This window comes from Muntiacus reevesi, chromosome 6 (genome assembly GCF_963930625.1).
Source record: "Muntiacus reevesi chromosome 6, mMunRee1.1, whole genome shotgun sequence".
Lineage (NCBI taxonomy): Eukaryota > Metazoa > Chordata > Mammalia > Artiodactyla > Cervidae > Muntiacus > Muntiacus reevesi.
Window position 1 is genome coordinate 102,053,120 of NC_089254.1, and position 26,914 is coordinate 102,080,033.

A 26,914-nucleotide genomic window follows, 5' to 3' on the forward strand; every position below is an offset into this window, starting at 1 on the left:
GTAAAGCCTTTCTGTTAAAAATACAGCTAATAAGAACCATGTTTAGTCACCTATGTCCAATTAGTTTAACAGGTTAGGGTTTGGATTTAATGAGATTTATTCCAAGGCTTTAATTCCCACATGAAGCAGTTAGCCTCACTCATCTCCCTTGAAGGACTTCACCCTCACCCCTGCCAACCATGCCCCTAAGCTTCAGGCTATGCACCACGGCAAACACGTTATTATAACTCGGAAACCAACACCAAGTACATTTTCTTCTTAAACATCTTCATATACGGACACATAGTTGTTAGGTAAATCATATAAATCTTCTTGGAAGAGTTCCCTAAGGTTACTTATAAATGTGTTCAGAAGTACTAGAAATGATTATTTTGAAATTTGGGCAAAAATAATGGCACTCATTCCCACATTGGTGGTCTGTGTTACTTTCAAATGAGAGTAAATATGTTGGATATTATCTGTCTTACTAGTGTCCAGCTCAATCCAATTAAAGTAATCAGTACAGAAATCTATGTTTTTTCAAAATATTCTAGATGGTTCTTATGATCAAGGAAGACTTAAAAAGTACTGTGTCAGTTCGTTTCACAGCTCTGCCTCATACAATTATATTCATAAGCTACACACATCATTAGAGAAATGGCACTCAGTACCAGACTGCTGGTTAGCAAGGAGGCTACGGGTAAGAAACAAAACGCGCCTGCTCAAATCTTGCCTCATGGCCATTATGCTCCTCATTGCAATAACTGGCCAGATACTTCTTATAACACATGCTTGAGTACTTTTTCACATCCTGCCCATGTCAGGTTGTAGGAAATACAGTCAAAGGAATCCATAAAGTTTAAAAAGAAAGAAGCACAAGTCTACTCTCTCTGTCTGTTTCTCCACTGTTGCCCTGTAAATAAATTCTTCAGTACTATTTTTCTATATTCTGTATATATGTGTTAGAATACGGTATTTATCTTTCTCTTTCTGACTCACTTCACTCTATATAATAGGTTCTAGGTTCATCCACCTACTAGAACTGACTCAAATGCATTCCTTTTTATGGCTGAGTAATATTCCATTGTGTATATATATCACGACTTCTTTATCCATTCATCTGTAGATGAACATCTAGGTTGCTTCCATGTTCTAGCTATTGTAAATAGTGCTGCAATGAACAAGAGGATACATGTGGCTCTTTCAATTTTGGTTTCCTTAGGGTACATGCCTAGGACTGGGACTGCTGGGTCATATGGTGGTTTTATTCCTAGTTTTTTAAGGAATCTCCATACCGTCTTCCATATGTAAAACAGACAGCCAACGGGAATTTGCTGTCTGGCTCGGGAAACTCAAACAGAGGCTCTGTATCCACCTAGAGGGGTGGGATGGGGAGGGAGGCGGGAGGGAGGGGATATACGTACACCTATGGCTGATTCATGTTGAGGTTTGACAGAAAACAGCAAAATGCTGTAAAGCAATTACCCTTCAATAAAGAATAATTTTTTTAAAAAGTACAAACTTCTAGTTATGAGATAAGTCCTGGGGGTGTGATAATGCACAGCATTGTGACAACAGTTAACAATGCACCATTACATGTTTGAAAACTGCTGAAAATAAATCTTAAAAGTTCTTATCAAAAAAAATAAATAAATAAGCACAACATGTTAAGAATTTAAATTGCTTCCTAGGCTGTCACTGTGGCTATATTTTTTGATTATACATCTACACATGTCCAATCTCAAAGAAAACATGCCTTCCTTCTATAAGCAACCATGTGCTTTCAAAAAGCATCTCCATTAGAAATGTGAAGTAAAAATTTTGATGTCATAAAGACGTATTTTACATCATTTCAAAATATGTGTATTTAATTCATACCTATGATATGCTGCATCATAATACTTTGATTTTTTACAGCAAGGAGGTGATTTCTCAAACTGTAAATATTTTAGTACATTTGGTAACATATGATAGAAGTGGAACTAAATTTCATAGCTAGTCTACTTATATCTAGACTATAAATTGTCTTTGCGAAGAGGATGAACTAGACACATGTTGGCAGTGAGCTAGATTTAAATTGGGCTTTCATCAAACATATTTTCACATCTAAAAATAGCTCACCATGTCTATAAATAGCTCACCATGCCAAGATCAGGAAAACCACAGGGTACAGGTAACAAATCATTAAGAAATAAAATTATTTCTCTCTTAAAAGTGCATGTGAGCACAGCTCAGAACTAAGTTAAATTATACTGAGTTTTGTTCAATACTATATAAAAATCTTGCACCTGCTACAATAGGATACATATTTTACATAAGACCAATTTGTATTCCTTTAAACTATTTGAGTAAAAACTCAAATTACCATTATTTTAGTCAATACCCAAAGTCCTCACATGTACTGATAGTTTATAATGTTATTTTAAAAGACTTCTGAAATAGAATTTTTTAAGAGGAGTATGATCGGCCTATCGCTATTAACAGATATCACTCAAAGCAAAGGCTAATACAACATGGTTAAGTAGCTTGCGCTCTCTCTGAGGTGGTTTCTGTAAGAATCTGAAGGAAAATGAACAATCACCATTTACTAAGAAGAAAATAATGCAAGCTCAGAAGCAGAAGTGATATAACAGACACGGCTGAAGGAAAGCTCACCTCTCCCTCTCTCCTTCTGTGACATCATATAAACGGTTGGCACCTCCATCAGCACAGGCTCTTAAAAGAGCTTCAAAAAGAAAAAACAAAAAATCTTTCAATATAGGAAGCTCAGAGCAGCATCTTGCACATGATGAATATTAAAACACTCAGACACACACACAGTCACGCTTCCCTCCTGGGATCATTTCACATTCAGCCAACAATGTTGCTGGAACTAAAAACCATCCTACCCATCACCCACACAAATGAGACAGAATCGCTTAAGACAGAGTGCATTTACTTTTTCCATCTTTTCCAATTCCTCCTATTACATAAAGAGGAAGACAGTATATGATGTCCTCAGCAACCCTTAGGACATAGCTTATAACTTTCCTCCTTAATTTTATGGGTTTTTATAGAAAGTTTCTATTTACAGCAGATTTTAAGAGTTTCCATAGGGCTTCCCTGGTAGCTCAGTCAGCAAGGAATGAATCTGCCTGCAGTGCAGGAGATCTCGGTTCAATCCCTGGGTCAGGAAGATCCCTTGGAAAAGTAAGTGGCAACCCACTCCGGTATCCTTGCCTGGAAAATCCTATGGACAGAAGAACCTGGCAGGCTACAGTCCATGGGGCTGCAAAGAGTTGGGCATGACTGAGTGACTTTCACTTTCAAGGGTTTCCATATTTTATTGTGATACAGAAGGTTCCTCTTGAAAATAAATCAAAAGCATAACACCATAAGCTTACTCTAAAATATGAAGTAACTAATAATCTAGGTATGTGTGACTGTAAAAACAGAGAAGGTGTTACAAAATTGACTGAAACTTGGAAAAATCCTAAGATATCAAATAAGGCAAAAAAGCCCAGCTGCCTCTTACCTGCGGCTTTTTATCACTTGCCTTCTGATGCTTTTTCTGTGATATCACCCTAGGATGTGAAGTTGCTGGTCAATCACTCCTTGAAATTTTTTTGAATCCATGATCTACTATTTCTGTTGTGACTTCTCTAATATCTAACTTTCCTAGAAATGTCAGTCTTAGCATCATTTGCCACCTTTATTCTTTTTCTTTTTTACTAAAAAAATCCTTTACCTAATAGTTTCAAATCAAACTTTTAATTTTAAATCCTGGGTGATTTAAGAGTGAGTGCTGAGATGTCGAAGATTCTAATTTCTCACCCTGAACAAACCAAAGTCTTGTTTCTGTCCCCTCAAAGCTGTTAAAACCAATCACAAGGCCATAAAAATAAGCAAAGAGCATGGACACCAGCAGTTTCAGAAGAAATAAACTATAGCTGGCCCTCCGGATCCAAAGGTTTCTAATAGGACCACTCCTGGATCTGTGAAAGTGAAATCCGTGGATGGAGAAGGCCAACTGTATTCCTTTACTGCACCATTTCACATAAGTGACTTCAGCGTCTGCGGATTCTGGTATCTCAGGGGATCCAGCCTCTCACAGAAATGAAGAGGCAGCTGTATTTTTTAGAGCTACTTCTTCATTTTATTGCACTGATGAGATCACCTTCCCATTCTGCAAATTTAGCTATACACTTAAAAGAGTGTTTATATTCAGTAATATCTACCTCCAGATTTGTAGGTGTTCAATGACAGGTGGGGTGAAAGGATAACGAACTGATCGTACTGGCATGGTAGAGATCCCAGTGAATTTTCTGCTAATCCATGATACACGTAAGATAGTTTTCTAGGTCCTACGTTACATCAGAAATAAAACAGAGACCAAGTTGTGGGGAAAAAAGATATTCTTTTTTTGCTTCAGCTTCTTCATCTGTAAATTGTAATAGTATCACCTTCAACAGAGTTATTAAGCAATTAATGACAATAGTGATATATTGTGCTCATCACAGTACTGGAGCATAGTAAGCATTCAACAAACATTAGTCCTCCTCCTCCACTCCTGTTAGAAAGGAAATAAACATTAAAAAGGCACTCTGTTCCTAGAAAAGTCTAACGTTCTTAAAAAGTGCAAAACAAAAATAAGAGTTTTTACAAACATATCTAAGAGAGACGTATCATTTTACCAATTAACCAACAACACATATTTCCCTTTAAAGAATGGGACTGAAACTCAAGTTATACCATAAACATAACTTGCAGAACATTGTAAAATATTCTGTACATTTCCTAAATACCAAAAACTAAAATTCCAAAGACATCAAAAGCTAAATGGAGAAAGAATCTCACATATAAAAGACTCAGCCAAACAAATGAACAGGGAGATGGAAAATACTGATAAATAGAAACAGATGGTAAACTATCAGTAATTACCCTCAGAGTATATAAAACATTTCTCTGTAAACAAAATTAACACATCTATGGGATCTTTTTATGTAAAAATTGATTCACTGAAGTAAAATGAAAATATAAAAGCAGTGGCCAAGGACTGTCAAACAGCGACTTGTCAAGTTATCGCACTATATTATTTTGCAAAGATCAGTTGAATTTAACATTTATACCTACAATGTGGTGGGCCCTGAACAGAATGGAAAGATGAATAACAGAAAGAACTAGCTCTCCAGACTCTCACTTTTGCGGAAAAAGGAGAAACAGAATTGCTCTATGCATTGCTCTGTAGACGCTGATGAGGGCCATGACAGAAGGAACACAGCGCAATGCAACAACAGGGAGAGGGGAGGTTAATTTCAGTGGACAAATCTGTCACACTGCTGATCATTAACTCCTCTTCAGTTAAAAATCAGTGTTCCTTTCACAACCCAAAATTGTTTTCCCATGCCTATTATTTCTCATACCCTGATGTAAATTGGTATTTTTGGAGCAGTTTATTAAAAGAGAAACACCTAAATCAGAGGAAGTAAATTTGTACATATCCATTCCTATTTTAAGGGCTTCCCAGGTGGCTCAATGGTAAAGAATCTGCCTGACAATGCAGGAGACGCCAATTAGATCCTTGGGTTGAGAAGCTCCCCTGGAGAAGAAAACGGCAACCCACTCCAGTATTCTTGCCTGGAGAATCCCATGGACAGAGTGGGCTACAGTCTGCAGGGTCATGCAAAGAATCAGACACAACTGAGAGACTAAACAAACAAACAAAATTCCTGCTTTAAATGGCTTCATAAAACCTGTGGGCCACTCTTTCATTACCTAGAAGCTGGGACTGGGATACAAGCCATCTGTATGAAAAAATAAGTTCCAGTACCTCCTAAAGCTATTTTATTTTGTGTGAATAAAGTTCATCAAAAAAGATACTTAACCACTTTTAAATCTCACTTTTAAATCTAATTAAAGTATTTTCCATATACTTAAATAAAACAGCATTTGGAAAAAAAAAAGTTTCAAGCATGCATTACATGTTGGCAGGAATTCATTGATAGCAACTTGAAAACTGAGTAAAAAAATATCACTATTAATGAAAGTGACCAACTTAAAAAAAAATCAGTAAAGAACTAAAATAAGTAAAAGACATTCTCAAATAAGATATTTTTGATAAATCATGAGTCAGCCTTAAATATATACTCACTCCATCATCATTTAAATTATTCCAAGCTTTAATGAATAGAAGTTACTGCATGAGTTATTCTTAATGTAAAATTTTTATTGGCTTATACAGCAAAATTTTTGCAGATTTATCAAATACTACAACTTCAATGGTTGAATAGTTGTTTACTATGCATCAGTCTGATATGAGCTGAAGACTAACATACATTAAAATCTCTACATCAACTTTATAAACTGATACTACCAATAAGCATATTAAATACATCTTTAACATTTTTTTTAACCTGGAATAATATAAATTACTGTTACTGACAAATACTGAAGAGTTCGACTCACAATCAGAGGCTAATCAGTTATTTCATTAATTTCTATCAAATAAAGTTGGACATAAATAATTTGATTTTCTGAAAAGCAGACTATTAAATTGGTTTCAAGTATTAAGATGGAATAAAAAACAAACTAAAATGAAAGAAATATTTTTCAGTCTTAGTCATCTGAAAGATATCCAGTCTAGATCAGCTACTTAATAGTCTTACGACTGAGCTACTCCCAAGTGCACTGATTCTAAAGCAAAATAAAGAGTATCATATATATTTTACCAAACACAAAATTTTTCAGGAACTGGAGAGACAACAAAGATAAAATGAGAAGGAAGTAACATGGGGAAACAAATTGTCTTACATGCTGTTGATAAAATTATAATCTTGAGAGAGTTTGGCAAATTTATAAAAATTTAAATGTGCATGACCTTTGATCCAGAAATTCTATGTAGTCTCTATAAAACTTGCCCAAATTCACAAGGACATATAGACAAAGACAGTCACTGTGATATTATGTGTAATCCTGAAAAAACTGCAAGCAAACTTAAATATCATCTGTTGAATATTAGTAAAATATATCAAGACCCTTGTATAGAACCATTTTTTTTTTAAAGTAGCCCATATGTATTTATATGGTACTTCTGCAGAAGACAGGGTTAAGATAAAGATTTATATTTTGCATAACTAATTTTCATCAAGGTAACCCCACTCTTGCCCTCTCTACCTGTAAGCGGCAATAAATCTCACCCAGATTTGGCAACATGGCTCAATCCATGACGGTATATGCCCTGCCCAGAGAGACTGACTCAGACACAGAGATGTGATCCAATCAAAGGTAATGAACCGAGACCTCCCAGGTTCTCTTCTGCTGTCACCACCTGAGAGACCGGATGGAAGCCTGCCTCTGTGATGGACTATCACGTCAGCACAGAGAACAGAGCCAATGCACGAAGGCAAAGCTGAGGCACAGGAGTGCTGCCTGAGTCCCTGTAGTTCTAGCAACAGCCTACTGACTGCATGAGCTAATAAACTCCCTTTCATTGGCTAGCCAGTTCGAGCTGGGTTCTCTGTCATTCGAAACTGAAGGAGCCTTAACTAATCCAAATATTAATTTCTACTTCAAAGACACAGAATCTTCCTATCAATTGGAGAATACTACCTTATTACATCTCAAGTCTGTACTGGATCAAGGTCTTAAGAGGAAGTATATATTTTTGTAGGTAGCTGGCTTATTATTCGTACATACTCTCACCTGCAAAGCCTCAACTATGATCCAAATTAGTCAGTTCATGGTTAATAGATGGAGTACCATGCTTTCCCTATTGAGAGGTTATTTCATGGGGTAAAACTTTCATTCAAAGCCTTTCATGGAAATCCGTGCTCTCTGAAAGAGAGAGCAACAATTTACTTCACTCACAGGAGTACCAAAGTGCATAATTAATTGCTGTTTAGATAACTCACTCGTAGTTTTAGATGAAAGGTTTAATTTACAGTATATTTATGTGCAATTATTAAAAGAGCTCACATTATTTGTAATATCCCACAAATAGTGAGTGGAACACTCTTTAAATTTTAGTCAAGTCAGTAACACAGAATTATCCTTATTTCAAATAAAAAGCAAATGGTATTTATACTGAGCATCTCCATGCAGAGTGCTGTGCTAGTCCTAATGGGCTGGTTCATGCCATGTAATGAAATTTTTTTATTATCTTTAAGTAAATGCTGCTGTGTAAATTCTATTATCCTTTCTCTCTGCCACCTTCTGCCTCCTCCTCTCCTAGTTATGCGCTATGGAGATAAAGTATGACATTTAGTTATCTTTGATGCTATTTATAAAGTCTATAATCAGGTACCTCTTTAACACTTAGTGACACCAAATATCTCATTACTAAGAAATCTTAATAACAGCCAAACATCAAACTGTTTATCCTAAACTGGCACAGGGAAATTTTTCTCAAAGATGAGTAAAGCTCATAAAGTGTAAAAACTACAAAGAGAGAAGTGGTGCAGAAAAACAGGGTCTTGTAAATGAAGCCAGCATATGCAGGTCTGTCCAAAGGTGAGTTGTTGGGAATGATTAAGGGTGAGTGCCTTCTCCATCATTAAATTTCTACTCAAGACTGGCCATTCTGTAAGGACAAGACAGCAAATATGCACACTCAATCTACAGGAAATAAGGAAATATAACAGACCTTTGTTGGTATTGGTTAAAATACCGGGTTGCTCAACCTTGCTACTAAGGCTGTGCCATGCAGCTTGTGGGATCTTAGTTCCCCGACCAGGTATCGAACCCATGCCCTTGGCAGTGAAAGCCCCAAGTCCTAACTACTGGACTGCCAGGGAATTCCCGGTGTCTTTGCTGTGAGGGGTGGTCCAGTACACTGTAAGATACTCAGCAGTGTCTGTGGCCTTACCCACTAGACACCAGCAGTCCCCGGGCTGTGACAGGCAATGAAAAATATCCCCGAGCCGGCAAGACGCACTCCCAATGCCCAAACTGGAGGGCCACTTGTAATTCTTCAGGCTGCCCAGGATCCCATCACATTCAGCTGTAAGGGAGACTGCTCATCACTACTCTTAAAAATTTCAACTTAAAACAAGACTATCACCCAGAAGCTACATTCAACCTAGGTACCAATGTCAGGAGAATTAACAAAGCAACTTATGTCCTAGCTCAATTGCCTTCCAATCTATCCCAGAGGAAAACTATGCAATAGTTTACCATCTTATCCTCTCTTTTAGACTCTGAATCTTCAGTAAGACCTCTTCTACCAACTGTACATGTATTAATACCTATGCTATTCTAGGCAATCTTCTAGCAAAAATCCATACCTACTCTATTTGTGCCTCCTATTCATTTGAGACTCCATTACTAAATTATTTGTCCCTGGTGATAACAATCAGGTCCTTCTGACTGTGTGACGGGTGGCTCACTTCATCCCCCATATCAGATGAGAAACCACCATCAGAGATATAACTGCAGAGAGTGAGAGTGAAAAATGACAACTCCTATTAGTTCAGTTCATTTTGTAATACTGGTAAAGTGGCAGTGACAAAATAATGAGATGTGGCAGATTTCTATGAATGAGCAAAAATAATTAAGCACCTAGAACTACCAAGAAGGGATGGAATAAGAGAACAGTAATGAGGGCAGCTGGTTCACCTGGCAAAAGTAAAGGCTTTTAAACAAAAATTGATGCAAATGTGTTACCTAATGGAAGAAGACCCAAGATATGGAGCAATTCTCCCTCCTCTGTCCATTTAGCACCAGAATTCCTTCCCCTCTCCTTTTTCAATGGATCAGTGGTATTAGACCTCAGAACTTATACCAAGACATATTTCAATTGAGAGATTTATTTCTGCATCAATAGTGAAAATGTGTCAAAATCAGATATTTGTCACACAAATAAGAAATACATGTATCTTATTTTGTAGAGATAGAATACCTTGTCAGTTCATACCTGTACTTTTCCAAGTACATCTGACATCTTTAGAAAAATATTTTAACACAATTTATTACATGAGAGTTTCTAGCAAACAAACTGTTCTTTTAAACAAAAATCATTAACTCTACATGGTAATAGAATAATTTCATCAATGGGCTTTAATACAAAATAACTGGAAACTGAGAATTAAGTGCATATTTTTACTGCCAACTAACAAGAATTTCATATATGTTAATTTCATAATTAACTATGCTCCTTTTCTAACTGAGCACAGTCAAGCTAATTCTTCTTCCTAGTTAGGGAAGGAAAAAAGTGTGTGTGGGAGGACTGTTGGATGGCTATGAGTAAGAGCAGAGAGAGAAGAATTAGGGATAGTATTTCTAGAAACAGATGAAAAGAAGAATCATTGGGCTCCTGTTAAAAGCAAGAGATAATCACCCGACAATTCATTTTGGGCGTCCTTTAGGCCAAGAGTTATAACCAGGTGGAACAAAGGACAATTAAAGAGCTTCAAGAGGCTGAATAAATGCCTTACTATGCCATTTCTTAGTTTGTAAGTTTTATCTGAGAACATTCTTAGAGATAAATTAGTCTTACTCTTTAAAACATGACTTATCGGGGCATGAAAAAGTTCATTTTTTAAATAATTAAAAGAAGGCTAGTTGCTTTGGAGTTTAGGCAGATAAGGGAATAGCTTTAAGAGATAAAACTGAGAGGCCGTCAAGGACCGTATTAAGCAGGTCATGGTGCTGAACAGAGTTTAAGTATAAAAGGAAGCCACGATGGGTTTTCAGCTTGAGAGTGTTCTATTCTGACTTAAGTGTTAAAGAGCTTTCTCACTTTTAAGTTGAGAACAGATTAGAAGGAGACAAGAGTGGAAGTAATGACTTTTGGAGACCAGAGGTGACCAGCAGAGATGGTCGCTTAGATGAGATCTGCAGCACTTAAAGCAGACACACTTGGGTGTACTTCAGGATCTATCTGGCAGTTGGGAGCAACTGGACGGGCTGAGAGACCTGAATGTGAACAGTAATGCAAAAGGAATCAGATGACTCAACTTCCTGTCTTAAGCAACTGACAAACATGTTTACAACTTTTCAGTATTCCCTATACTGTCATTTTGTCCAATAACTTGACCACAGTGCACAAAATATTTCTTGCTATTCTTGGCCTTGTATCATCTTTCACAGTTTTACTGTTCCACTGATATTATACCATACAGACTTGCCTACATTCTCCTTACAATGGGACATGTAAAGTTTTTAAATTTATTTTTTTTTATTTTTAATTGGAGGATAATTACTTTACAATATTGTGATCGTTTCTGCCATGTATCAACATGAAGCAGCCATAGCTATATTATATGTTCCTTCCCTCTTCAACCTCCTTCCCCATCCTACCTTCCAGGTTGTAACAGAGCACCAGCTTTGGGTTCCCTGCATCATGAGACATGTAAAGTTTTGAATAGCTCTTCTCCCACTGTTCTCTACATTGTATTTGCCGAATGGTGTGTCCGTACAGTGGAAATACTTTTTAATACTAATTGTAGTTAAAAATTGAAAGCATTATCAAAAAAAGTTAATAAAAGTTGAAAACACAAAGTTTGTAGGAGAGACATGTTATCAGTAAGTGTTTACAGCAGTTTTATTGTTTGGGCTTGAGTTTGTTTGGGTTTCCCTGTTTGTTTTCATTGCTCCTAAATCAAAGGAAACATGAAACCAAAACATTAGAAAGGACCCGAGATAACTGGTTATGTGAAATAACTTCTGGGGAAGAAGCCCTGGTTTGAAAGCGCAGAAGCAATTGCTATGGCAAACACCAAGTGAAAAATCTAAAACAGATCAGTTTCTCCTGTTTGTTTTCTTTCCCAGAGACTTGTATCAACATTACAAGAAATGTTATGTTTAGAAAATTCTTAAAAGGAAAACAGAGGCACACAGGTAGTACATAGGCACACGAAAAAGTGTTAAACTTCACTGGTTATTAGAGAAACTCAAAACCACAAGATAACACTGCAACCTTATGAAAAGCTGAAATAAAATATGGTAATTTTATATCAAACATTGGCAAGGAAACAGACAAACTGGATCATTTATACACTGCCATGGACAGAGGAGCCTGGTAGGCTACTGTCCATGGGGTCGCAAAAGAGTCGAGCACAACCAAGTGACTAAACAACAATAAATTGGTGCTTCACTCTGACATAACTAACCTTACAACAACTCAAAAGGCTTGTGCTTTATTTCTTAGTTCACAGACAAGGAAATAAGCTCAAAGTCACCAAGTTATTTGCCCCAAGGTACATAAATTCTCTTGTGGGCCTGAGTGAGAACTTGAATTTAGAAAATAAGATTTTTCCCTTGCATGCTATGGAGCTATAACTAGAATTACTGTAACACTGGAGCCAGAACTGGCACCCAGGCTCACCTGGTAACCAGACACACACTGTCTGCTACACCAGGAGGCCTCCACTGGGTGTCTGAGTTGGTGCAGTAAGGCAAAATGACATATGAAGGATGAAGCCACACACGCTTAAAGCATAAAGAACCTCAAATATCAACTTCCCCAGGAATAACAATGCACACACTTTTCCAATGCCGTAAAATACATGGTAAGAACCACACAGATGTTCACATCTACTGATCCACTAGCCCATTCACACACTAGCTTAATGTCCTACTAAAAGAAAATGAACAACAGGCTGAAAAGATTCCTAGGAGGCCTTTCAAACATCAACGTCACCTGTATTGATCTTAGGATACTGAGGGAAACACTGCGCCTTCTGTGCCATTAGGGTCCAATCAGGAGATACCATGCAGAGATTCAAAGAGAGAAAGAAATAAGTGAGAGTAATGTGAATGTGGGAAAATTAATAACAGGGACAGGAGTAATGGGGTGGGAGTGCTGAAGATAAGAGAATACAGAAGAGCAGATCTAGGAAGCAGACAACACTAGAGAGGGTGCAATGGTGGGAAATCCTCCCTCTGAAACGCCAGGGGCGGGGGTGGGCAGTGGCAGGGAAGAGATACCACACTCAGCGAGGTGATGGCCTTGGGATTCGCTGTGAAGCCACCTGAAATGGTCCAGGAGGACACTGGAATCAAGAAGAGAAGCTCCTGCATGCAGAGACCCTTTCCCACACCCTCTGCAGACACAGCTGAACATCACACTCGCTGCAAAGGAGAAATGCCTACATGGCTGAGCTCCACGACCACAGAACAGATCATGAAGTATAGATTTGGAGCTTGTAGGTAATAAATTAATAATTTCTCCAAAAAAGAAAAGTAGGGTTGGCCAAAAAGTTTATTTGGGTTTTGCCATACGACAGTATAGAAAACTCAAACTTTTGGGCCAACCCAATATGTATTGTTCTTTCCCCTTCTGACAGTGAATGTTTCTTTAGTCAACTGGACAGCTCCCAGCTGCTTCTGTGTCCTGAAATGTCTAAAGTTTCCTTCTAAGTGTTACTCTCTCCTAGCCATCCCCCAAGCCTCAAGCCACAGACAGGCATTCCATAAGTGCTTGTCGACCTTAACTGAAATGCACTACAGCTGACACGTCTTTGAAAGGCTTAGGCTAATTCTAGATTTTAAAAATACTTTTTAAAATCTTAACTCACAAGGGTACTGCGCAGCACTAAGTTTATTAGGCATTTTCCTGCAGGGATCTGGATTGAAATTCTAGCCTGAAATATAGAACAAAGCAAATTCAGCTATAAAATGCACTTTTGTACTTGTATACATCAAAAGGATATTTCTCCACCTGTGTATCCTCTTCCAGCAAAGGACTGAAATAATTCATATGAAGTATACCAAGAAAGAAAAATATCCCTGGCATGTTTAATCCTAAATTTTTACTTCCAGAAACACTGACTATAGACCTCTTGAATGTATAAAACAGAAATTGAGAACAATTTAAAATATATCAAAGAATAAAGACTAAGATAACACCCCGTGACCTCCATCTAGAATTGCCAATTATTATCATTCAGTGCTTTGTATTTAAAAAAACAAACAAACAAAAAAAAAAAAACTACAGAGGTTTACATTCACTAGAGTGCTCTTTGAAGATTCAGTCTGTTCCCACGCCCCTAACCAGTGGTACTCACTAGTCTAGACATAGAGCTTACCGTTAGTCTTGGGGTTTGCTTGTTTTTCCCCCCAACTTTTATATAGCAACATGCATCAATGAGAAATACCTAACATTGTGTATACTGTGTGACATTTTTTATTTTGAGGGGGGGAAAAAAAACAGGTGTTCCAAAGCTTGTTTTCCTCACTGTACCTTGAATTTTTGATGGCTTTCCATCTGGAAATACAAATCTAGTTCACTAGATTCATTTAATTCCTGTCATTTAATTCTTGTACAAAATTAATGAGTGTGTCAAAAATATTTATCTGATCTCCTAAGACAGACAGGTAGGTGATTTGCATGTTTTTAGTTTTTAAAAATGCCACAGTTATCATTTAATGCTTCCTTGCATACATATGAAACCTCTTCTCAATGGTATATACCTAAATAGAAAATCACTGGGTCACAGAAAACAGACATTATTAATTTAGTACATTGTAATGAACTGCTATCCACATTGTACCAATTTATACAACTGATACAATCACATCGATTTTAAGCAGAGGGGCACACAGGACTTGACTGCAGGACCGCGGGAGGAGCCCCGAGCGCCAGCACACCAGGAGCACCTGGAGAAGCGAAAGGCGCTGTCAGCCGCTCTGGATCAGATCGCAGCTGGAAAGTACATCCTGGATGGAGACCGGCCACTCTTTCTTTCCTCTCCTACTGTCTCCAGCAAGAGTCCTCAGCAGTTTAACTCTTCAACTCCCACCCCACTGTCCTTCCACAGGACTGGAACACAGGATCCCTCTAGACTCTGGGTTCTCTTTCCAAACAACGTATCTTAGTTCTCTTGACAGGAGGCACTGATATCCTTAAGACTCCAGCATTAACCTATACCCTCCAGTATATTTTACCCACTCATTCATTCATTCATTCCTTTGAAGGCACAGATTGAACGAGCACCAATGGCAGCAAGAAACACAGCAAAAACCACACATGATTCCAACTCTCAGAGATGCCACAGTCTAGAACCACACTGTACATTATGGCAGCCAGTGGCCTCGCGTGGTACTCAGCATCTAAAAAGAAGTTTGTCTCCACTGAGATGTGCTGTCAGTGCAAGAAACACTGGATTTTGAAGATTGAATATACAATTTTATTAACAATTTTCACATTGGTTTTATATTGAAATGATAATACTCTGAATATATTGAATTAAATAGGACAGTATTACAATTAGCTTTTGCTCTTTCTTTTTACTTTTTTAATGTGGTTACAAGATTTAAACTTACACTTGTGACTCCCATGATACGGGGATATGATACCCAAAACAAAATCTACCTTACATGCTGTATATATGAAACAGTTATCCCCAGAGGAAGAATGTTGAAGAGCATTTTACAATCTTGGGGTGTTTTTTTTTGGTACAATTTGATTTTTATGTACAATTGCTTTTCCACAGGTCTTGACTGATAGCTACATGATAACAGTAAGATTTTCATATTACAGTGATTTTTAAAATGTATTTTATTTTTAATTGGAGGATAATTACAACACTGTGATGGGTTCTGCCATATATTACAGGGAATTTTAAAATCTATAATATTACAGCTTTCCTCTACTCTGGAGCCTACAGGTGACATTTAATTGTTTTTAACTATGAAATGAAAGAGATGCAAAATTAGAATTTTGATCCACTTACCAGGGGAACAATATAGTACATTACACAAAGACAAGAATTCCTTTTATTAATTCTGTCCTATCTCAAACACCAAAGATCACTGAGAAGCACTTTTACTAATGAGTAAAAATAAGAACAAGAAAAAAAGTCAATGGAAATAAACGAAGAGCAAAAAGAAACACAGATGTGCTGTTGGATGATAGCTTTTAACAGGATCTAAAAAAGAATTAATTTCAACAGCTGGAAATGACACCCGGCTCATGTTTAAAGAAATGCTGCTGCTGCTGTTTGCAAACAGAATGAATGGAGAGCAGCTTGCAAGCATGAAGGATAAAAATAAATATTTCATTATGCAAAATATGTTTCATTGTTGTGTTTGTAAATTTGAAACAATTATAAGTACTGCATATTGGTGCATGCTGTTAGTTCTTTTCACCGACTGGCAGGTAGTTTTCTGTTTTGCTTCCTTTTTTGGACTGCAGTGCATTTGAAAGGAACTTTTGGTACTTGGTGATAGAAACTAAAATAACTATCTCCTTTCCTATCAAAGTACAAAACCATGAACATTTTTCCCCCTCTATATCTTTGATCCTTGGAACATAAAAAGCAACACCAAGTGGACTTCTATAATAAAAGGAAACCAGTGCCTCCTGGATGGGGGATGGGACGACAAGCAAATAAAAGTTACTCCCATTTTTTTTTAAAGATGTATTCAAGCTTGTTTCAATAATTCATAAGATAAACCACCTCATAAATGCACAAAGAAGTACAATATAGCCGGGAGAAATGAACTCAGATGGCACTATTGATCCCTACAATATTTTTAATAAATGCAATACGGTTGTGCCCTCAAAACAAACAATCCTCTCAGCACACTGATGCCCCGCTTGCTCACAGTTAACCCATCTCGGAAACCCAACCACAGCCAGTGAAATCCAGTCCTCAAGGAAAATAGCTAATGATCAGAAGCAAAATCACCAAGCAATGAAAAGAAAAATGCAAAGAGTCAAGCAGCCAAATCCTAAATAGTACTCTGAAGAAGGCTTCGGTCAGCTAACCAGCTTTGCTGAAAGCTTAAAATAAAAAACGATGACCTGTTTTAAGACATCAGGGTAAAGAAGTCTCTGTCCTTTCTCTATCCCCAAGACAACACTAGAATAAAAAGAAATGGAAATTCCATCTTAGATAAAACTACACAAAAATCTATCATCCAATCACAATGTATCTGAAAAAACTGCCAAGGGCAGTGAAAGTCAAGGAGGGGTATAGAAAGGTGCTGAGAGGAGGTCTTTGGCCAAAGATTCAGATACAAAATCAGTGAAAGAAACGCCGCCGCTGAGACAAGGTAGAGAAGGCAGACGAGACTGAATTGCGAAGTCTCCTAGCTTCTGCTGGAATAGCAGCGACACATAAGGTTAAACACTCTCAACTATACAATCCTGTGTCATAAAGTGCTTTACTGTGAACAAGGAAGAATTCCTGCTATTGGGACTTCCCTGGAAAGGTCTAGTGGTTAAAACTCTCTGCTTCCAATGCAGGGGATGTGGGTTCAATCCCTAGTTAGGGAACTAAGATTCCACACAGTGCAGGATAGGGCCAGAAAACAAAAAAACCATCTCATGAAGCAGATATCATGTTGCTCATGCAAAGGAAAAAATAAATACGATCAAAAAAAAAATAAGATCAGGGGAAATGCTCTTTCTTGACCGACGTGTGTGCTCAGTCGCTTCAGTCATGTTCAGCTCTTTGCAACCCCATGGGCCACAGTCCACCAGGCTCCTCTGTCCACGGGACTGTCTAGGCAAGAGTACTGGAGTGGGATGCCTGTATTTCAGGGGAAAAAAAAATAGCAAAAGAACGGCTACCCCTGCTCTCCCAGCCCCCACATAAACCAGTTTCAAACCAGGGGTTGGGAGTGGGGGAGGGGCAGGGCTTGATTCATTCAAAGATTAATAAAAAGAAACTAGCACAGGATGTAGAAGAGACCAAGAAGCTACAGGAGAGAAAGGGAAAGAGAGAAAGAACGGAAGGATGAAGAAAGGATAGGCAGTGACTAGAAAAACAGATGAGGAAACCTCACCAGAAAAAATGCTGTGCCAAGCAAATGAAAATCATAACAAGAAACACCACTACAACTAAAAGAACTTCAGGAAGTGTGGAAATATCCAAAGACTGGACGCAGAGTATGACAAAATCACAGAACAAGACAAACTGAAGAGCTTGTCAAAAATTAAGTAAATAAAAAGTTGAAGAAGAATGAACATGCAAGACAAGATGGAGAGAGACATGAACAAAATGAAACAGAAATAATGAATTAGAAAAGACTGAAAAGAAAAAGAAATGAAAGATTCCTCAAAAAAAAAAAAAAAAAGTTTCACATGTTTAACTGCTTTCCCAAGAAGAATACAAGACAAATTAAAACTAAGTTTTCCCAACTAAAGGAAGATGCCACCCTGCAGACTGGGAAGGCACATACATGCCTGGGAAGGACAATACCGGGGTAATACTGAGTCAGGTCCAGCGAACACCGCTGGTACTGAAGAAGTCCAGAAGAATTCTTTGGTGGGGGCTGGGAAATCAAGCAGCCTCAGACTTCTCTACAGAAAACATTCCACATACTTGAAATGATCTTTACAAGTGTTAGTCACTCAGTCATGTCCGACTCTTTGTGACCCCACGGACTGGTAGCCCTCCAGGCTCCTCTGTCCATGGGATTCTCCGGGCAAGAACACAGGAGTGCGTTGCTATTCCCTTCTCCAGGTTATCTTCCCAACCCCAGGATCAAATCTGGGTCTCCTGCCTTACAGGCAGATTCTTTACCAGCTGAGCCACCAGGGAAGCCCTGATATCTTCAAGATACCTAGTAAATCGAAGGACACTCAGTCAAACTGCTGTTAAAATTTAAAGAAACAAATACCTATCTTTAAATATTTTGAAACCCATCAAGTTTCATTCCTATAGAGTTTCTTGAAGGAAAAAAAAAAATCTATTTCAGGAAAAGTCTCAGATTACAAAAAATACACGGAAACACTGGCCCCCCCGTCAGCTTAAAAAGCCTTTGCTGCCCCCTCTGCCTGAAGAACCCCTACCACTCCACTCTGGGACACGTGCCCGCCTGCCTCCCCCCACTTCATACACCAAGCTCCTTCTTTCCTGCCATCAACACTTAGCTCAAGCAACAGATTTTCCTTAAAATCTTTTCTGATACCACATATCTGGACTGGTTTCCCTTCTCCTTCTTTAATAAATTACCCAACTGTATGCTGCAAATAACATACCTGAAATAAATTCACCTTAAAAGACTGAAAGTGGGCAACAGCGCACTTTGGAAGCGAAAGGAAAAGGAAAGCAGGTGGTCGTGTATCATCAGTGAAATGTCCATCCCCCGTCTCAATCCAAGAACATAAAGGACATGGAAAAACAAACAACTACTAAGGCATAATGAAGCAAAGCATATCAAACACTCTAATCAGAAAACAGATCTTTTCCAGGGTCCATAGAAATTTACAGAAACTAACTATATATCCAAACCACAAAGAAAATGCCATGAAAATTCTGAATAAGAAAAATAGGACAAATAACCTTGTATGATCATAATCCAATAAAAAGATGAATTAATTATAAAATAAAAAAAACAAAACCTGAGAGCTGAAAATTTGTTAGTCCTTAAATTAAAAGGAGGAATGAGGTGGGAGATGCTTATAGTAAAATGATCCTAATTATTGGGGGGGGGGGGGGAAAAAAACAAGAAAAATCTTTATACACTAATATGACTATTAAAGGATCAAAAGATATGGTGATGAACAAATGAATGTAATGTTTATTTCTAGTTAAGAACTACTAAACCAGACCTAAAATCACTTTTAGCAGCAAACATTTAGGATTCAAAAACCTGACTTTGCTCTAGGCAACAGTGAAGATATTGCAGAACTGGGATTCAAATCCCATGTCATCTGGAGTCATAGTCACCATGCTTTTGCTCCCCTACGTCAATTTTTCATACGGTCAATTAAATTTACTAAGTTCAAATACACAGTATAGTTCACTGAGACCCAAGATACAATTAACAGAAAGAAACAGAGTGTTATAAATACCATCAGGAAACGGGTGGGGGAGAAACCTCTACTAATTAGAGTATGACACAATGCTTTATTTTCACTAAGAATTTGTTTTACTTATTTAAAAAGGTCTCTGAAACTAGATTTTAACATAATCACTCATGTGCCTAAAATTAAAAGAGTAAAACGAAGAAGATGTGACTTTGCAAAAAAAAAAAAACCATAGAATTGTTTCATGAATTCTTCCAAGAATACTGTCTTCACAAATATAAGGAATTTTTTTTTATTGTACAATGTCTACGTAACTACATTGTAAGTGACTGCCTTCTAACTTAAATCTTTCTGAATAAAGTCGCTATTCTCTGCACCAGCTACTTGTCTCTAGACTGCCTGACCTGGTATATGGCAAGCAATACAAGGTTGAACTGGGTAACACATGAGTTTTCCTTTTACCTGGTTCTCTGCTCAGCTTTTCTTACTTATCATTTCCTCTTCCTTTCCCTTCTTCTTACAAATGACACATTTTCCAGTGGAAGAAAATTTAAAGCTTGCTTGGTCATTGAAAAAGTTGCTACTTTAAACTCATTTCTAAATAGGTTTCCCTAATCTCAGAACCTACTCCTTTCCTGACTTTGGATAAGGAGAATTGGATGGAGGGTGGGAGGACCACTAAGCACTCGTACCCCTTAGAAGCACCAGTCCATGTTTCAGAGGAACAGTGCGGTGACCATGACAACTTCAATGAGAGGATGCTAACTGCGTCTCCCTCTTGGTTCCGCTTTAAGAAGCTAAAGGCATATGTACTGGCTCAATAATTAGAAGCAAATAAAAAGGGAGAAGAAAAAATAGAATTCAAAAAAGACAAAGGAAGGTGTATTATAATAAGAAACAAATGGTCAGTTAAAACAGTCCAGGAGTACATCATATTCAAGAGTTTCCCAGGTGGCGCTAGTGGTAAAGAGCTTGCCTGCCAATGCAGGTAGATGTAAGGGACCCAGGTTCAAACCCTGGGTCAGGAAGACCCCCTGAAGGAAATGGCAACCCACTCCAGTACTCTGACCTGGAGAATCCCATGGACAGAGAAGGCTGGTGGGCTGCAGCCTATAGGGTCACACAGAGTCCGACACGCCTGAAGCAATTTAGCATGCACATGCACAACCAACAGATGTGTGAAGATATGTGAAGTAAACACTAATGTCCAACATTGTTTGGAAAACCCCCTGTCCCTGGAAGATATCTATCCAGTTTAGAAACACAAATCCATAAGAAAACTGGAAAATAATACAAGAAAAAATACAAAGACTCCATTTCATAGGACCAGTTGGTCACATACGTAAATTTTTAAATAGGAATGACCTACAGACCTGGAGTCATCAAGAAGGACTTGACACAACAGGAAGTAAATAAGCTGGTCTTTGATGGAAAGGCAGAATACAGCTCAAAGGAGAGAGAGGACAGATGTACAAACCAAGTAAAGAATGTACATCAAAGCAGAGAGGCAAGAACGAGTACGGCCCAGCACACATGAAGGGTACTTGGGAAAGCAGCCTAAAAGGTTCATGTGTGTAAATAAACAAATGGTGAGGTTATGACAGGATCACCTTACAAAAGAAAGTACATATCAGAACAAAGAATTTAAGCGGGAAGGAATAAACACTACAGATAATACAAAGGGATATGGTGAAAGTTAGGAGGGGCAGGCCAATAGATGAACTGCCATGGAAAATAAAATGCAATTAGAGAAAATAGCTTAAGATCATATAATGATCAGTGAAGTCAGATAGCAGCAGTGGACCTACAGAGCTAAAGGTGAATTAAGGAGACATTTAAAGAAAGACAAACATCCTTCAAGTTGGAAGACCTAAGAGCAAGCAGAGAAGGAAGAAGTGAAGAGGATTCAGTGTTTCTATGCAGAAAAACAGAATGAAAGATCGGAGGCATATTTGATCACAACATCTAACATACATAAAAAAATCCATCTGTTTTCACATCTTTCCTAGGCATCTGGCTTAACTCGTGCATGACAAATGAGGCCCTACAGCATTTTTTTTAATAGAAGTCTATTATGCTAGTATTAAGTACAAACACATAAAGCAAACTGAGACTACAAATAAAGTTTAAAAATAGTTTTCTTTCTGCTGGATGAAAATGACATGAGATATGGTATTCGCTTTATGATAACCAGGCGGGGAGGCATATAGATAAAGCAACACAGGCTTTGAGTTAGTAATTGTGGAAGATGGATTGTGTGTACATGGGGGCTCATTAGACTATTCTACCCACTTTAAAACAAACCCCATCACTTTTATCTATTCACATGAATCTAACCATTCACTGAGAGTTCCCTACCAAGGGAAATAATCGTAAAATCTGACAATGTAATTTGTACATAATTTTGAATAAAAGGTAACACATTATAACTATCACTATACATAACTGTAAACAATATATACTAAAACAAAAAAAAAACAAAAAAAATCCCTAAACCCCACCTCTTCAATACTGCCCTTCTACACACCACTGTACTTCAGTTAAGTTAAAAAGGAAATTTATTCAAATATTTTTTTAATATTCATAGATTAATATCAACAAGACTCACGCACAGTATAAAATGTGCTTTAAGAAGCTGAAGGCATATTGACTGGCTCAATGATTACAAGCAAATAAACAGGGAGGAAGGAAAATAATTTCCAAAAAGGACTGTTCATACTGTATACTGCGTGCATGCTAAGTCGTTTCAGTCATGTCCAACTCTTTGCAATCCTATGGGCTGTAGCCTGCCGGGCTCCTCTGTCCATGGGATTCTCCAGGCAAGAAATACTGGAGTGGGATGCCATTTCCTCCTCCAGGGGACCATCCCAGGTACTTTAGGTAAGAAACATTTAAGAAGGTTTACACCTTGGGTAGCTACAATTATACCTCTAAATATCAACCAATATATTTTATCTTTTGTAATTGTACCCTAGTAAAAATATATAATTGAGCCCATGAACATTAACTATTAATTCTCAATCTTAAAGTTCAGATTTTAATTGTTCTTAATAAAGTGTAAATGGTTGACTGATACCTTGAGATAATCTGAAATGCAACAAATCCTTAAAGCACCTGCTTTTACAGAATTGTTTGGATATGTATAACAGGTTTGTGTAAATTCTTAGGGATGTAATCCTTGCTGAAAATTTAAACACTGTAAAATCCAAAGGTTCCAAAGCCTGAAAAACCTTGTAACACATTAAAAAGAACAATATAACTATACCAAAACTTACAGGCTCACTCTTTGCCCTAGCAAGCTTTGGTAAATATCTAACAAGCCGTTTTATGGGCTCAGAGTACTGAAGCAGAATATTTTCCAAAAAGAAAAAAATTAAACCACTAGGTTCTATTATACTTTTTAATCATTAACTTTTCATATGACAAGAGGTATCACCAGTGATTTATTAAGACGTTTTATTTCCAGAAGATACATGTAAATCAGCGACTGAATCCCAGCCCTGAGACTTATGTGTGATGTTTATAAGTGTGGCTTGCTATATGACCTTGAGCAAATCACTCAAGCTCTTACTGTCTCAATTTCATCATCTATTAGATGAAGATAATAAGAGTATCAACTTCTGGGGTAAGAGTTAAATGACTGAATCTATGGAAAGATCTCAGGAGAGTGCCTGGCACTTGAATACTTTTAAAAAAATGTTAATTACTACTATCACTTCCATCATCACCATCAAATATTTGAATTGCTACTGCCTTGACACTCACAAATGCAAACTTGAGTTCTTCTCAATTATTTTCCTGGTAAATAATGATCCAACTAGTCTATCCTAAAGGAAATCAGTCCTGAATATTCATTGGAAGGACTGATGCTGAAACTCCAATATTTGGCCACCTCATGCGAAGAACTGACTCATTGGAAAAGACCCTGATGCTGGGAAAGATTGAAGGCGGGAGGAGAAGGGGATGACAGAGGATGAGATGGTTGGATGGCATCACCGACTCAATAGACATGGGTTTGAGTAAACTCCGGGAGCTGGTGATGGACAGGGAAGCCTGGCGTGCTGCAGTCCATGGGGTCACAATGAGTCGGACACGACTGACCGACTGAACTAAGCTGAATGGCAAGTCTGGAATTTTGGATGGATCAGTACAATCTTCCTTGGCTTTAATCAGGGGAAGCCATCAAGCAGCAAACTTAAAAGGGGTTCTGAAAATATCTAAGATCAAGAAAGTAGGTAATTGTGTACACACATAATTGCTATGGAAATCTTCAAAACTCCCTTTTAACAACCTAAATACCACTGATAAATGATTGAAAAAAGACAATGTGGTATATATACACAATGGGATATTATTTGGCTATAAGAAAAGAATGAAATTGTGACAACTGTGACAATAAGGATGGACCCTGAGGACTGGACATGGAAAAACAGGCTGGTTCCAAATGGGAAAAGGAGTACAAGGCTGTATATTGTCATCATGATTATTTAACTTATATGCAGAGTACATCATGAGAAACATCGGGCTGGATGAAGCACAAGCTGGAATCAAGACTGCCAGGAGAACAATAACCTCAGATATGCAGACGACATCACCCTTATGGCAGAAAGTGAAGAGCTAAAGAGCCTCTTGATGCAAGTGAAAGAGGAGGGTGAAAAAGTTGGCTTAAAGCTCAACATTCAGAAAACTAAGATCATGGCATCAGGTCCTACCACTTCATGCAAATAGATGGGGAAACAGTGGAAACAGTGGCAGACTTTATTTTGGGGGGCTCCAAAATCACTGCAGATGGTGACTGCAGCCATGAAATTAAAAGACACTTACTCCTTGGAAGGAAAGTTATGACCTAGACAGCATATTAAAAATCAGAGACATTACTTTGCCAACAAAGGTCAGTCTACTCAAGGCTATGGTTTTTCCAGTAGTCACGTATGGATTTGAGAGTTGGACTGTGAAGAAAGCTGAGCGATGAAAAATTGATGCTTTTGAACTGTGGTGTTGGAGAAGATTTTTGAGAGTCTCTTGGACTGCAAGGAGATCCAACCAGTCCATCCTAAAGGAGATCAGTCCTGGGTGTTCATTGGAAGGACTGATGCTGAAGCTGAAACTCGAATACTTCAGCCACCCAATGTGAAGAGCTGACTCACTGGAGAAGACCTTGATGCTGGGAAAGACTGAGGGCAGGAGGAGAAGGGGATGACAGAGGATGAGATGGCTGGATGGCATCACCAACTCAATGGACATGAGTTTGGGTAAACTCCGGGAGTTGGTGATGGATAGGGAGGCCTGGCATGCTGAGATTCATGGGGTCACAAGGAGTCAGACATAACTGAGCAACTGAACTGAGGACATAACACTAAGTGGAGTAAGTCAGAGAAAGACAAATACAGTATACACATGCATATGGAATCTAAAATATGAACAAAAAGCTGAGCTCATGAATACAGACAACAGACTGGTGGTAGCATGAGTGGCGGTGGAGGGGGGTGAAAAGGAGGAGAAGAGTCAACAGATACAGATATGAACAATAAAATAAGTCATGGGATATAATGTACAGCATGGTGACTATAGTTAATAATACTGAATTACATATTGGAAGTAGCTAAGAGAACAGATCTTGAAAGTTCTCAATGCAAGAAAAAACTTTGTAACTATGTATGGTGACGAATGTTAACTGGACTTTCATGGTGATCATTTTGCAATATATAGAAATACTGAATCACTATGCTACACCTAAAAAAAATTGTATGTCAATTATACCTCAATTTAAAAAAAAAAATCCTATTTAAGCTGTTGTGAGTAAATAACTCTCAAGGAATATTTTTCCTGCAACTTTTAAGAAACAGTACTTATCCTCATCACTCACTACCCTTTAGCCTCAAACAGGCTTCCTTGTATTTCTCAAAGCACCAACTTTCTCTTCTCAGGGCCTTTGTATTTGCTGTTCCCTCAGCCAGGAATGCTTTGCCATCAGGTTTTCCATGATGAGATTGCCACTCAAACGTGGTTTCTTCAGAGAGGTACTTTCTGACCACCACGCCTTCTGATTTGCTTTGACTGGACCACTACCGTATATTTTCCTTCAGTTCTTTTATTTTTGCATGTACTATCTGCCTCACACCACCCCAACAAACTGCAGGCTACATGACAGCAGAAATCATGCTTTATCTCTACTGTATCCCCGAAGTAGAAAAGGAAAATTGGTTGGTAGAAAGCAGACATCAAACTAAATGTGTACTAAATAAATATTTTACTTTAAACTTCAAAGTTTTTGAAGTTTATGGCTTAAGGTTTTCAAGACACATGTATTAAAGGATGGGCTACATACTAAACTATTACGGTTGTCTGTCTATCCATGGAGATATTATTTAAAGATATCTTTGAGGTTCAAAATTTATCAAATACCCAACTTTTGTCCTTAAAGAAATTAGGACCAATTGCCTTTCTGTATCTGTAAGTTACATTTAGAACCAGAAGTTATTAATAACCTACTTTTCAAAAAAAGTAGGTTTTCTAAATCTTGTTTTTCTTGTGTTTTCTAAATCTTGGCTTACTGATATAACCGGTTCATACTTGTGTGTGGTATGGAGGGAGCTGTGTGTTGATTTTCTATTAGCCTGGTTGCAGGCTCCTCAAAGGTATAGTATTTTGAGTTTTCTGTTACTGTGCTGTTTTTCTTCAAGGCCAGTTTATTGTAGTGTTTTGGTAGGATTCTCATAAGTGGTGATCTATAAAATATGGCATTTTTTCTAATAAAAAATTCAATTCAAAAAAAAAAGAGAGAGATCAAAAAAAAAAAAAAACCTACTTCCCACTTACGCTGCAGAACAGAACAGTAGGGGACTGGTTAAACTAACTATGATACATCAATAAACAATTTTCAAAGAGTATGTTGTAACATGAAAAAAAATCACAAAATATTTTTAAAGGAAACTCAACTGTATCTTCAGCATTAATATTATTTTAGTAAACATAATCTTACACACACAAACACATACGCGCACATATATGATTAAAAAGAAACAGTCCAAGGGGCTAGGGGTTAGCGGGAAATTTTTGGATGATATAATTACAAACATTACTATTGCACTATCATTTCCTCTTGGTGTTCTTTTCTTTTCTTCTATTTTTTTTTTTCTAAATCATTAGACTGAACTGCAACTGCAATCTTGATAGAAATATTGGGGCCAATAAGGTGAACTGCCTTTTTGTTTCCATTTGCAGTTTTTGGTGGGCTTTTTGTTCTTAAGGAAAAAC

At 37.7% G+C, this 26,914-nt stretch overlaps 1 protein-coding gene across 7 annotated transcripts in view; it reads right to left on the minus strand.

The window, feature by feature from the left end:
- Window positions 1–26,914, minus strand: part of TPK1 (thiamin pyrophosphokinase 1) — a 345,650-nt gene that overhangs the window by 210,628 nt on the left and 108,108 nt on the right. For 6 of the 7 annotated variants that reach the window (XM_065939576.1, XM_065939575.1, XM_065939574.1 and 3 more), the window contains one exon: window positions 2,635–2,704. The exons of the other annotated variant lie outside the window; for it this stretch is intronic. In XM_065939576.1, the coding sequence (XP_065795648.1) occupies window positions 2,635–2,704 (70 nt within the window). The remainder of the gene's footprint in view (window positions 1–2,634; window positions 2,705–26,914) is intronic. 7 annotated transcript variants of the gene reach the window in all.